Genomic DNA, 15,269 nt, shown 5'->3' with positions numbered 1-15,269 from the left:
GGGGGGGGGGGGGGGGGGGGGGAGGGGGTGGGGGGTGCTGCCACTATCTCAGACACACACATATATACCAGGCCTGGGCATTTCTCTACAGCAAGAGACCCAAACAAATCATCATCTCCCTTTGTCAGACAGCAATGAGGCTAACTACAGATCCCCCTTTGTGCCCTGGATGAGAACAGCTAATGCAGCAGGGACTGGAACCAGGATGACTCATAGTGACTCAGTACCAGCGAATGCAGTTCATACACTCTCCTCAATTGTCGGAGGAACCTCTTATTCACAATGTAGCTGTGGACACATTAACCCCAGTTTTGGGATGTTCCCCTCTTACCGACTGCCACCTCCTGTCCATCCACTTCTTCCGCTCTTTCCACAGGATACCGCAGGTTTGTCACCAACCCAGTGTTCTCCTGTTTGTAATATTCTATCAAGTCCGGCATCTTCTCAAAATTCTTGGGCTTGACCCCTGCACAGGCCTAGAAACAAACAGAAAGCATTTACTATAAGCCACCTTTGGATCTCTCACCCCCAACACTATGGTTTTCCACACATTGTTCCTCCTGTGAGCTGCAGTGTCTTCTATTCTCTTCACTCATCCGTACAACTGTCTTCACCTTTCTGCAGTTTGCCCTTCATCTGAATGGAGCTGCTTACACTCAAGTATCGATGAGGAAGTATTGGACATGTGCAATCGCAAGCAGAGAATACACACACACACACATCCTGAGAACAACCAAACAAATCAAATCACAAACACTAGCTATGTTATCTCTTATTCACAACGTCAACAATAACACAGAACTAGACATGTAGCCTTTCACATATACACACGCAGCCATTAAACACACACATCTGAAGGCAAGTTAATTCCTTACGGCTTGCTCTTCTCTGGTTCTAGTATTCCTGAATATGTGGGCTATGATTGGCAATGAAATCCCACGGGTGGTATCATGAGGACAACCCGTGAAATGCTCTAGCTGCTAATCTATTCTATCAAGGTCAACAGAGCTGAATATTGTGTGGAAAGTACAACAGCTGGCCCATGCTGTATCACCAATTTAATGTTATCTCTCAAGGTGACTCCTCCTTCAGTGTGAATTACTAATGGTCATTTCTTCATGATTGCTTCTCTAAAAGACCCCTAAGGTCTAATCCTTCTGTCTCAGTTCTGATTAATTTCTTGTTGTGGTCAGAATGTGATTTGTTCACATTGACCAGGTCTGTAAAACTGGGGGTGTCTTTCTGACCCAGGGCTCTTGCTAATGAAACAGTGGTGTAAAGAGTGTGCTTGTTGGATATCGTACTACCCAATCTCAGCCTCCAATCAGATGCCTTACTCACTGTACTCACAAGAGTCAAGAGTGTGCTGCTGGGAAAGCACAGCAGGTCAGGCAGCATCCAGGGAGCAGGAGAATCAACGTTTGGGCATAAGCTCTTCATCAGGAAAGATGGCCTGATGAAGGGATTATGCCCAAAATGTCGATTCTCCTGCTCCCTGGATGCTGCCTGACCTGCTGTACTTTCCCAGCAACATACTCTCAACTCTGATCTCTAGTATCTGCAGTCCTCACTTTATCCTAGTACTCACCAGAGGCAAATCAATCAAATGTTCAACATGTGGAGCATGATGTGGCACGTGATTTCAACAAACATTAAAAGCAGATGCCAAATGATTTTTCCAAGATATTGTACCATTTGACAATTCCTTTAAATCTATGCTAATTTTACTGCACACTAATTAGATGAGGATATTGACAAGTTACCACTTATCATTATTTATCTCAGCTTTACAGCAATGTGGCCTCAGTTGATTCCTGATGCATTCAATGAAACCCTTATTGATCTTTCAGGATTCTGAACTTTAGAACTAGTTCTTTGAATGAACTGTGACTTTAAAAATTTTCCCATGATCAATTTCTTGAAAATATCCCCGTAACTAATCATGTCCTCCAAGTCCTTAATTCAGTTACATGCTGATCAGTGGGTTCTCCCATTTCCCTGTGGGACTGAACTATTCATACATGCAAACATTCATAAATCATCCGAGGTTGCTGTTTGATAGAGCCTGGTCATCTTCTAAAACAATGGATCGTTGGGAGTTCATTCACACCAACTTTACTGGGGTATGTTTAATTCCTGTGACTTAGTCAACTCTTGTAGAGGAAGTTGAGATTGCCACGTCCCTGAGAAAGTGTTTTCACCTACAGAGAGATTGTTGGGCAAAACTGTGGGGAGCCCAGGGAGCTGAATGAAAGCCTCTTTAGTTTACTTCAGATTCTATATTTACCTTGTTCTTCCACGCAATCAGTTTGGAAGATATTAGATCAACCTTCCACTGTACTTTGACCTAGCTTTAACAGCCAAACAAAATTCACTAAACACACAGAAATTACACAACATGTATGTTTACAACAATTAAGCCAAGACCTTGAGTAACAGAATATAACAAATAGTTCACAACTGTTACATTAAACTATAGTTAAATTTGAGTTTTGCTCAGTCATTCTTTTACTTCAACACTTATGGAAGTCCGTGTTTTTAAAGTCCATTCTCAGCATGTGGACAGGGTCAACTTTTATTGAATACCCCTCCTGAAGAAGGGCTTATGCCCGAAACGTCGATTCTCCTGCTCCTTGGATGCTGCCTGACCTGCTGCGCTTTTCCAGCAACACATTTTTCAGCTCTGATCGCGAACATCTGCAGTCCTCACTTTCTCCTCACCTCCTTAGTATCCAGCTTCCCATTCTCCCAGCCACTGAAGAAGAAACAACCGTCCTGGCTCATTCAGCCCCATTAGAATGAGACAAAGGGAGTCATTGAGTGAGATGGCAGTGGCTGATACAGCTCTTAGTGCTGGTGCAGCTGGGTGGGTAAAGTGGCAAATGTCCTGGATGCATCAGTTGGCAGTGCAGAGTGCATGCAGGGTTAGTAGTGTGGGGATTTGAGTTGGGTGAGACAAAGTGATGGAAAATGCTGTGTGCGATAGAGAGAGTGATGGAGCATGAGCCTCATTGGGAGGCTCCTTGGTGCTGTAGCAGGGATAGAGTGAGTGCGAGGGCATTTGAGAGCAAGTGGTTGCACTTACCCTGGAAGAGCAGAGGTCATTGACTTTGTGTATGGCACGGCTGGGCACAGCTCCATATAGCTGATACCACACTGACCCTGAGTAGCGACTACACAGCAGGCTAAAAAGGTCTGGTTTCATGACCTCCTCCTCATCTACCAGGACCTCCAAATTCCCATCACAAAGCATGGTGCGAATTTCCCCTTGTCAGCCATGCCAAGGCACTAGAGTTTCAAACCATGCAGGGGAGACTGACACCACTTGATCGGACACACAAACACTGCACCAACACCAGGTACCAGCCCTCATGAGTATTCCTGCTATTGGCAAGTGGGAGAATGGGGCTCGTGTCAGATCAGAAAGGCATGCTCCTTGTTATATGGTTAGCAGGGCAAGCTTCTGACAATAGCATTAGAAACCTCACTAAACCTTGCAGAGAGAAATCCAAGAATCTCAATGAAAATGAGATTAAGCTGATTTCTGGTGGGGGCCAAGATTAGAGTGGTGCTGGAAAAGCACAGCAGATCAGGCAGCATCCAAGGAGCAGGAAAATCGACATTTCGGGCAGGAGCCCTTCATCAGGAATATCACCCTGATGAAGGGCTCCTGCCCGAAATGTCGATTTTCCTGCTCCTCAGATGCTGCCTGACTTGCTGTGCTTTTCCAGCACCACTCGAATCTTGACTCTAATCTCCAGCATCTGCAGTCCTCACTTTTGCCTGATTTCTGGTGGGATTCAGCCTGGTGTTTCATAGGCCTGAGGAACAGGCAAACAAACACTGAGATGGGGAGGGTCTTACTGTAGGACCACGAGGAAACATGCAATAATTGTATCCAGCAAGGCAAAGGAAAGAGCTGTCTAAGGCAACAGCAGATTTGGCCAAGGAGGCTTTTAAACAGAAATAGAACAAATCGTTCCAACCAGAATATAATGGAAGAAAGGCCGAGCAGCCACATCCATACCATGCATGCAAAGAGACTGATAAGAAGGTCTAATCAGAATAAAAGAGTTTTGCTAGTGCCTGAGAACAATTATTTGCATAGTGAGTAACTTATTTAAGTGATGATGTATGTAAATTTATGTTTTTATATAAGAGCACAGATGTTTGAATGGAATTTGTACTAATGAGCTTCCTGGTTTGATCTCATTATGTGTTTTCTGCCAGACTGCAAGCACCCATCTTACAACCAGTTCAATATGGACAGTACAAATAAGACTGCTGTCCTGGGATTTAGTAACAAAGCTAAGATGGTGCCCTGTGCACTACTGTGGGAGTGCTGCATTGGCACATGTCTCAGATGAGGTATGTCCATTCAGGTTCCGTGAAGAGCAAGGAAGCTTTCCTAAGTCTGGTCAATAATTCTCTCAAACATCATCATGGAAGCCAATTATTTGCTTATTCTTATTTTCAGGACAATGTTGCATTAAGATTGGAAGCTGAATGACACAGTATAAATTCAACATTGCTCTTTCTTGCTCGGACGTAATTATCTAAGACCAAATACTTTAAACTTCCTCCGTACACAGGCTTTCATGACTTGCCAAATAGCACTTTCAGGAGATGTCACTTTCAACCAAAAAGATCTGAGAATCACTCAAGAAAGAAGGTAGAAGTAGTTAGTGCTGATTCATTTAGATGACATTCCTCAGAGTGTAACATTTTGGGATACAGTATTGAATTGATTTGAGACATGATGTGTGTGAAGGTTAGTGTTTCGTGAACGAACAGGTAATTTTGGACTCAAGGGCTCCCAGAGTTTTCTACGACTGGAATGATCCTCACTCACGTTGCATCTGTCTCTGTAATGGACTAACTGATAGAGTTTGATTGCTATGGTCAGTCAACAATCTCCTTAAATTCTATTATAATCATAGGTTACATCAATCTGTTAGAAGGAGGAAATGTACTGTGATCTTCTTTTGTTTACATTCCTTGACCCCAACATAGAAATCTCTCTCGCTGCCTTCAACAAAATTCCAGCTTTCCTTCAATTCCAAAGTACATCTACCTCAAATGGCTAAAATCCAATTTTCCAGGTGAATCATCTTCCATTGTGCTGCTATATACCTTCAAGTCTGATGGTTTCCACCAAGTCAAATTTCACAATAAGCGCAATGGGATAATGTCTTTAATCAGCTGACACTAGCTTGGCACAACAAATAACCATCAGCACTTCATGTGGGAGTACCTTCACACAAGGAAATGTTTTTATTTAGATGCTTTTCAACATTCAATATGCCAGGTATTCATCCAAATTATATAGAAAATCAAAGAGTATGTCCTCTAACTGCTGGTTGTAAAGATTTTCCCTGAAAAGGAGTCTGTATCAAGTTTCTCGTCCACAAAAGCATTTAATAGGGCACTGCACCACTTAAGCATCACAATGGCTGATGTGGGGGATTGAAAAAAGTCACAGTGGTGCCATATGGAGCATTCTCCTGCAACTTCCCTGAATGATGTTTTGTGTAGATAGAGCTTTATTCTCTATGTGACCTCTGTTATACCTGCCCTGCTGATCAGGCGATATTGAAAAGTGTAGCCAGTGAACACACTTCTGTCCAGCAACGACCATTGCGCCTTGATATGCCCAATGAAAATGTTTTGCTTCTGATTTTTTTGTATCAAGTTGTTGAATAATTGTATGCTTTGATGATCAATTGATTCCCACAGTATATTTAGCAGCACACACAACACACCACAGAGAGACACACCAATCATCACAATCCACCTACTCACAGACCCAGAGTCACAATGCACAGAGTCCAACACTAAAACGCACAGTGGATCCTACCTACATACAGATTCAGGGCCTACCAACACATAGGGACCAGGTTTATTCATACACCAAATCCCATTTCCACAACTCATTGATGTGGGACCTACGAATATAAACTCCTCTACATAGAGTCATAGAGATGTATAGCATGGAAACAGACCCTTCGGTCCAACCCTTCCATGCTAACCAGATATCCCAACCCAATCTAGTCCCACCTGCCAGCACCTGGCCCATATTCCTCCAAACCCTTCCTATTCATATACCCATCCAAATGCCTCTTAAATGTTGCAATTGTACCAGTCTCCACCACTTCCTCTGGCAGCCCATTCCATACACGTACCATCCTCTGCGTGAAAAAGTTGCCCCTTAGGTCTCTTTTATATCTTTCCCCTCTCACCCTAAACCTATACCCTCTAGTTCTGGACTCCCCAACCCCAGGGAAAAGACTTTGCCTATTTACCCTATCCATGCCCCTCAATTTTGTAAACCTCTATAAGGTCACTCCTCAGCCTCCGACACTCCAGGAAAAACAGCCCCAGCCTGTTCAGCCTCTCCCTGTAGCTCAAATCCTCCAACCCTGGCAACATTCTTGTAAATCTTTTCTGAATCCTTTCAAACTACACCTCAGTTCCCAGTTTGATGCAACTTCCTTCTCTCCTGAGGTGGAAGTAATCACCATTGCTGGGACTTCCTGGAATTCCGTACCGGGACCATACAGAAAGTGAAGCCATGCAGCCGGTCAAACATTACCTGCCAGGAGGTGCCTTCACCTTGCACATGGCAGGAGGGGTACTGAAAAGAAACACTTCTCAAATATACATTTGTAAATATAACACTACTTCTTAAGAACCAAGCTACACATCACCTATCCTTAGCCACATCCCACCTTAGAGCTTGTCTAAGGGACTGCTATTCCTCTCCTAATGCTCCACTGTGTCCTACAGCTTAGTCATGCAAGCAACCTGCTGCACTGTCCCCACATCAAAACCAAAATGATTGTGACCAATGCATAACCCCCATCCCGCAGTACTCCCTAGTCCTTCAACACACTGTCGTCACCTCTCATACGTTGCATTTCCACTGTTCACAATTATTATCGCCCCTGCATCCCAGCACATCGCACAGTCCCCAGAAGTGACTCCCATAACAGTGAGCCCTGATGATCTACCCCTTTAACCTTCACTGTGCTGACCCCAAGAATTGTCCATGGTTCACCCCCGACTGACTGGCGTGGACAGACAGCTCTGACTGTTAACCAACCAGACCCCTGACTGAAATCTGTGTTGCATCCCAGCTGATTGACCGGGGCACCCCGCACTGGCTGCAGGAATAATTGCGGCCTACAACCTAGACTGTGATGATATAGACCCCTTAATCCCTGGCTATCCCAACTATCTAACTATGTTCAAGCACCTGAACTGATACAGGATGTGTTTGACTGTGCTGAGACCTGTTAACTGAAGACTGTTGTCCTTGTCTTGATGGAGGACTAGTCCACTTAGACTTTGTATTTGTTTCAACCAAGTGGCCATGTCTCAATGTGTTTGCTGTGTATATTATTGACACATGGTATGGGTGTGACATTGACATAGCATAATGCCACACAAACATGTGCAGTGACTGCCAGCATACTCCACCCATAATCACTGGCATCAGGCACAGAACAACCTCTTCAAACCCCTCCTGCTACATCTCTTAACGCTGCACTTCAGAGCAACCTGGCACTTGTCATTGTAATGCTTTTCACACGGACAGGCATTATCTCTCAGATTTGACCAGGGCGCATCTCGGAGCTCCTTGCTCGTCCAGGCCCTTGACGAGTCACTGCTGACAATGCTGACAAGCATCCTGGCTTTGTAACTACACTGAACAGCATGGCAAAACAGATGTTGCCAGGAATGGCGGGTTTGAGTTATACTGAGAGGCTGGATAGGCCAGGACCTTTTCCATTGGAGTATAGGTCGTTGAGGGATAACCTTATAAAAGGCTTATAAAATCATGAGAGGTATAGAGAAGGTGAACAGCAGGTTGTCTTTTTCAGAGGGTGGGAGATTTGAACACAAGAGGACATTTATTAAAGTGAGTAATGAAAGATTTAAAAAAAAGACATGAGAAGCAATTTAAAAAAAAACAGAGAGTGATTCATGTGTGGAATGAACTTCCAGGGGAAGTGGTGGATGCGGGTACAGTTACAATGTTTAAAAGACATTTAGATAAGTACATCAATAAGGAAATGTTTGGAGGGAAATGGACTAAATGCAGGTCAGTGGGACTAGTCTAGCTTGTGATAATGGTTGGACTGAGGATCTGTTTCCTTGCTGTGTGACTCTAAGTGTTGTGAGACTTCAAGCTTTGGCTGAGGAAACAAAGCATGATAAAAGGCAAGGCAGAGATGCTATGAGTATCCAAGTCGACACAAAGTGAGCGAGTACGAAGAGTGCAAGCAAGGAGCTCCGAGATGCGCCCTGGTCAAATCTGAGAGATAATGCCTGTCCGTGTGAAAAGCATTACAATGACAAGAGCCAGGTTGCTCTGAAGTGCAGCGTTAAGAGATGTAGCAGGAGGGGTTTGAAGAGGTTGTTCTGTGCCTGATGCCAGTGATTATGGGTGGAGTATGCTGGCAGTCACTGCACATGGAATGTGTCCTGATGTGGTGACTACTGTCCAAGATGGGTGCCCAGAGGAGCAAGCACATGATCATAAATTCAGAACATGTAGACTCTGGTCCCAGGCTAGGCTGAGACCAGAGGCCAAACTAAGGTCACAGACAATGATTAAAATGTGTTCCTGAAGGGTTCAGCACATGACATGCCCCCATGCTGCAGTCAGTCAACACATCCATTCTTGTAATGCACTGTGTTCCTACACCAACTGGAAAGCAAGAAATCACATTACCCAATTGGATGATGCTTAGCTTTTCTAAAGCGCAACATTTCAATTTAAAAAAAAATCAATCAATCTCCCTTAAACATCCCAGTTATGTTTTTCTAGGGTGGCACAGGAGACTGTTCAGCTGCAGATAGGATCATCAAATCCTAGAGGGTCAGCACAATTTCCAAGCAAATACTGACACCGCAGTCTACAATCAAATTAATACGTATGACTAAGGCTTACCTCAAGCAAGATACAAACTGCTTCTTTAAACCATAAAGTGTAAATTGAAATAAAGAGTTCCTGTCTGAACTATAAACATTACTCTCGACAGTAAAGAAATCTTCCTCCTCCTACTATCTGCCTCTGCCACATACACGCATCTCTCCTTGCCCCAGCATTCTAAATCTCTCTCATGCCCCAAGAAGAAAAATCCATAGCTCGAATTGCAACAGGATGTGTCCCACCACAGAAAGCACAGACAGGCTTTCAGTGAAGTGCACTTCGGGCTAAAGTGAGAAACAGCCACCCTCGGACAACAGAACTATTGAGTGTGATGAACAGCCGTAGGGCACAGACGGGTGTGTGTCTCTCTCAGCAGGGAGAACATGGGTGAACTTGAATAAAAGGAACCAAACATTTTAGCTAAAATTTTCATCAAGCAGGGAGGAGTGTCAGCCCAAGGAGGGCAGCAACAGAGGACTGAATTGTTCCATTCCAGCAGAAACAGTGGGCGTTATTTCCCATCAATTTTGAACAGTGGTCAAAGGAACAATGTTCAGTTCAGAAACAAGCCTCAACATTAGCATCGGGGCATGTGAATGCCAACTGCGAATGAACTGCAGCTTTGGGCAGACAACAGGGCCTGGATATTAAAAACCTCAGAACAGTTGAAGACCGAAGGTGGGAAGGAATTTCAGATTATTGCAATCCTGGTGAAGAAGCCACTTAGAATAGGAGGGGGTGCAATCAGTTTTAAGGCTGCTGTTCAGCATCAAGCAGGGTCTTAATCAGCCAACCCAAACGTTTCCACAGTCAACAGAGGCCCTTTTAACTGAAAGAGTCACTGGAATGCTGGCCTGAAGCATTTTCCAACAGCAGAGTCAATCTCTTACAAAATAATTGTGTTTCGTTCCTCATGCAGTCAGATGGGGCTCAGTGGCAGCTCTTACGCAGTAGAATCAGAAACCCATAAATTCAAATCAGATAGACTGGAACACTTAATCACTTCCAATGTAATACTGAAGGAGTGCTCTGTCTTTTGAGTGAGACGTCCCATGAAAGCCCACACCAACATTAGAGAGCCTGCAGCGCTTGTCAAAGATCAGCAAGTCAGATCTTTCTGACCAATATTTATCACTGAACCAATAACCCTATCAGCAAACAGATGATCTAGTTACGATCTTGTGAAGCTTTGCTGTCCACCATTTGACCACTGTTTCCCTATTAACAACACTTCGAAATGACTTCTTCAGCTAGAAAATGGTTGGGACAATTATATTTTCTTGTAGAGTCTGCAAACAGCTAGGAACTATGATTTGGAGATTAGGAACTAATTAGCCAGAAACCAACTGTTACATATAAACATGTCTCACATTAACAGATGCCACAGCGAGTCCTGTGAGTTTAAACAGTTAATTGGCCTAAAGCAGTCTGTTCAGCAGGCAGCCCCTCCAGCTATATTAAACATAAAGACCTTGAACCTTTCCAATTTTAATGTGTAATTTTTAACACAAAAAGAACCAGAAAACTAAAAAAGAGAGAAAGTCTGGAGAAACTAAACAGGTCTTGCAGCATCTGTGGAGACAGGAACTGTTAACATTTTGCATCTAATAATAATCTTCAGATTATCATTCAAGTCACATTGGTCTTGAACTGTTAACTCTACTTCTCTCACCGCAGATGCTGACAGATCTGTTGAGTCTCTCTCGAACATTTTTAATTGTATACAGATTTCCATTATCCACAACATTTTGCTTATGTTGACAGCTGAGCTGAGATTGCCTAAAGGGCCATATAAAATAGAATCTTTAATTTCCATTAAAAAAAAGTCATTTCAATAGCTTGTAAAGATTATCTGGGATAGCTTACTTAAAGCAACTACTTAAAGACTCAGTTTCAATAAGTAAAAGGCATTGGAAAAATCCCATTAATATAACTAGAAGTACTGTCAGCAGGATTCCATGTTTTAAAAAAGCTTTAGAAAGGATAATGTTGGAACAGCTGAGGGACTGGAAAACATGGGTAATATCAGTCATGAGAAGGGACAACATTCATTAGTGCCCTCCCTGCTGCTGTTAAGTGTTGAACCTCCCTATTGTCACTAATTTATATGAGTAATCAGAGTTTCTCAGAGAGAGGATATTTACTTGACAAGTGTCTGCTTGCATTGAAGTATTTGAATAATCAACACAATTAATTTTGCAAAATATGCAAATGAAGCTCCCAGAAGGGAAAAGTGTGAAACCTGTAGATGAGACGTATTGGTCCAACGCATCTTGTTTGCTTCAGAATAGACAGCCAGTGCAACCTGTAGCTAATTATTGCTGTCTTTTTTAAAGATACTTTTCCTTCTGAGCTGTAACCTATGTAAACAGATAAAGTGCAAAATGCTGTGCAGTTGTATCAGGAGAAATAAAATGAGCGCTGTTGAACTCCGATAAAAACTGACTTTTTATTTCAGAAAATCACATTTTGGGATCTATACAAGTAATTTGAGACATGGTGTGCCAAGCGTAAGATGTTTTGTAACGTAGTTCCTAAAGCTCAGCACCATTTTCACACTCCATATCTAGGGTAAGTAGACTAAGTGATAGAAATCAATTCCTATGATTATTCAACAACTCTTATGTTTCTATGGAAGAGATGTGCAGGCCCAGTGCATATAACATAACGCATTCAGCTTACTGCTAAAACCACAGACAGCACAACTAATTTATCCTGCAGTAGAAGCCAAAGTACTTCAGAGGAAGTGAAATATAACCCATACATTGCTCCAGTTAAACCACAACTTGAGAGCTCTATTCAGTTCTGTTCATCATGATATCAGGGAGCTACTCCTTTTAAAGTATAGTCAAGCAACAAGGCTGAGCAGTTTCAGCCTAGGCTGCTACGAGGGTAGGGTTAGTACAGGAACAGGTATGGCTGGCCAAACAACCTCTTTCTGTGTTCAAATTTCTTTGATACAAGCCCGGGGTGATTTGGTCTTGAAGATATCCAATGCTACAGGGGCTGAATTAGGAGGAAAGATGAAAGAATGTTCGGCTTTCTGGCTTTAAAAGGACTATGTAAATAATTGTTCTATGTACTCTGTTTAAATCCAAAGATTACGGTCATTGAATTGGAGGTAGGCCATTTCAGGCTAAGACAAAGAGAAATTTCTTAATTCAGAGGGTGTTCCAACTGCGGAATTTTAACCACAAAGCTGTGGAGGACAAGTCATGGAATATATTTAAGAAAAAGATTTCTAGACATTAAAGACATAAAAAGTGTGGAGAGAGGAAGGATTATGGCATTTAGATAGAGGATCAGCCATGATTACATTGAATGACAGAGCATTAATTACTGGATTGAGTGATCTATTCAAATTCTTATCTTTTCTCTCTCTATACACTGAAGCTTTCATTGGTACCTTCAAAGAAAATCAGTTATTTTTAACCCTACGGCCACTTGTCATAACTAAATTATTAATTTTAATTAAGATAAAACTCAATTTGTAGTGCAAAGAGTATTGTTTAACATTCGACTCCTTCCCATTTCTTACTGTTTCCTGTAGTGCTTCACTCAGACTGCACTCGATAGTTGGTCTCACTCTGATATATTTTTCACCTAGTTGGCTTCTGTCCAAAACTTTATTCTTGCTTTCTGATCATATTGCATAGTTAGTCTACCAGCCATCAACTTCTTGTGTCTGGGCAGTCATTTCCCATGTGAGCCCAGAGGCACTGAGCATTGGTGAGGTTCCATACTAAATCTCATTCCAATGCTCAACCACATCATGGGGCACAAACCCTGACTGCGATTTCCCTCCGAGAACACCAGCACTAAATGTCACAACTTTACTGCACCGATCCCCGGCCTGTCTCAATTCTGGGATCGTCTGATCGACATACAACATGACTGGCCCCGGTTATTAGCCAGGGAGCCTGCAGAGGGAGCTGAACTGTCTTCCTTCTGTGTTTCAGCTAACGATTTGGTTGGTGGCAACAGCTAAGCAACTTGTTCCATTCAATTCCACAGACGTGTTTTTAAATCCTGACATCTCTCACAGATTCTACTCTGATGACCCTGGTAAAGGTCTTCTTGTTATTATGGATGTGTGTGTTTAGATGGTTGCTTTCTCAGAAGGTGGTTAAAAACTCCAAAAATGTTGGAGGTATTGGAGAGCCTTGCTTCCTGTTCGAAAACCAGCAGACAAAGCTGGTCTGAATTCTGGCTCACACAAATAGCCTCTACAATTAACATTTCTGATTTGTACACTGGCTCTCAGTTGTTTTCTGTCACTGACTTTTGGCCTACCAGTTAGTATACTGTACCACGAGCTTAGTCTTAGTAACCTGGGTTGCAGCAATAATTAAAAAAAAGATTGTCACACTGCCTGACTGTGCAGTAGTCCCAGGACCATTGATTAGCAGCTTGGCCAGTCCTGAACAGTCACAAGCAGGCACACTCTATTTAACAACTTGAGGGCGAAAGTGGAAAATAAAATAGTATTTATATAGCACCTTTCACAACCTTGTGACATTATGTTGACTGTAGACACACTGTGTAGTGTTTTTGAAGTCCAGTCATTGGTGTGGAACTGCATTAACCAAATTATACTGACAGCAAGGAGACATTGAGCAGAGAACCTGTTTTGTGTTGATGGCAGAGAGGAAACAATATTGGCCAATGCCAAGGCACCTCCGATGTTCCCTTAATGCACTTCCCACCCAAAGCACAACTCTTCAGACAGTGCAGCACTCCCTCAGTGTCACACTGGGAGTGTCAGCCTGAATAATGCATTCAGCAAACCAGTACATGACTTGAATCTACCACCTTACAACACAAAGCACTAGCCGAGCCATGGCTGACAAAGATTACGAGCAGCCTGTGACAAACTTGTCCATTTGACTCATGCAGAACTGTGAGTGAACTATGAAGATGTTTGGTGCTGATTGCCAAATGACCAGCAGTGTCATGCAGGCTCACATAAAACACATGGGACAGAGGTGGCTGCTATACAGTGGGGATTAATTTTAGATCTCACAACAAGCTGTGGTTACAGAAAGAGGAACAGCAAACAAAAGTACAACTGCAACAGAGGTTAAAAAACCTGCTACAAAAGCTTGGCATCCACTCAGAGATCAAGCTTCCCTTCATATTAGTTAGAATTTAAAAGAAAAAACAAAATTTGGCAAAGCTTTAAATCAATCTTTAAACACATTGTATCAGCTTTGAGGCTTAAAAGCTTTGTGATTTTTGACAAGCCCATTTCAAACTGATGCCAAGATATGTGTGACGGAAAGAGATCTTATTTATTTTTTCAGGTTATTTGTTTTGAAGGGTTTAAAATGGAGGTGTCGCCCTCACCGCTACGTATAAAATGGCCGACTGAAGCATCAATCCACAGTAAACAGTTCATTGCTATAAAAGGTTCTCAATGGTTGCCAAGTGACGGGTTGAAAGATTTTAAAATATACTGCTCAACAGATGGAGACAGAGTGTCAGATTACTAGATGTGGAGAGTATTTTTCCAAAGAGCTAATCAAATTGGTGTCCGTTGTTTGATTGAAGTTTGGTGTCACTGTCACAGACCAAGTTGCCATTGACATTCTACATGAATGTACCTTCAAAGTAGTGTACTTAAAGTTTGAGAAGAAACATCTTAAAAATCCAGGACGCCGTCTTCAGCTTTTATGTGAAAAAGCTGAGGGCATTCTTGGAAGTGATGTTACATATTAATGTTTTCAAGCTTACAATTGCTAGAAATTTCTTTCTGGTTTCTCCTGTTGGCTGTAATAACCTAAATTTCTACCAATGTGATTTACATGGCTTAATATTTGGCCAGTCTTTCTGCTTTAATATAAACATTATGTCTATAAATAAAACTGAATAGGTAATTGAGTCTGCATTCAGAAAGTTAATATTGTTGGATTTTCATTCCCACTAAGTCAATAGGCAAACGTGGTGACCATGCCACAAAATTATTCATAATCAGTTTGGGTCCTGTTGTTAAATCTGCATTACCCATAGGACTAAGGCAATGAATAAACGATTGGACTCAAGTCTAACCAAATTGACTGCATTGACAAAAGGTGTTGGAGACAAAACTTCACCTGTCACTCTGACTATTTGCAATATTTAGTTTAAAAAAAAAGGTAATTTGAAATTCAATTCACTCAGCATTAAACCAATGCCAAAAAGTGTGGCGCCGGAAAAGCACAACAGGTCAGGCAGCATCCGAGCAGCAGAAGTCGACGTTTTGAGCATAAGCCCTTCATCAGGAATGTTTGGGGGTGGGGGGTTGGGGTGGGGGGGGGGGGAAGCGGTGATAGGTAGCTGGGAATGCAATAGG

At 42.5% G+C, this 15,269-nt stretch overlaps 1 protein-coding gene across 2 annotated transcripts in view; it reads right to left on the bottom strand.

Moving 5' to 3' along the window:
* inpp5d (inositol polyphosphate-5-phosphatase D) overlaps positions 1-15,269 on the bottom strand; it is a 113,825-nt gene that overhangs the window by 76,814 nt on the left and 21,742 nt on the right. For both annotated transcript variants that reach the window (XM_087993773.1, XM_043701883.2), the window contains exon 3: positions 332-476. In XM_087993773.1, coding sequence (XP_087849899.1) covers positions 332-476 — 145 coding nt within the window. The remainder of the gene's footprint in view (positions 1-331; positions 477-15,269) is intronic.

The sequence above is a fragment of the Chiloscyllium plagiosum genome, unplaced genomic scaffold, assembly GCF_037043375.1.
Source record: "Chiloscyllium plagiosum isolate Xiang-an unplaced genomic scaffold, Cpla_swu_hap1 HiC_scaffold_13, whole genome shotgun sequence".
NCBI lineage: Eukaryota > Metazoa > Chordata > Chondrichthyes > Orectolobiformes > Hemiscylliidae > Chiloscyllium > Chiloscyllium plagiosum.
This window is presented reverse-complemented; position numbering and strand designations above follow the sequence as displayed.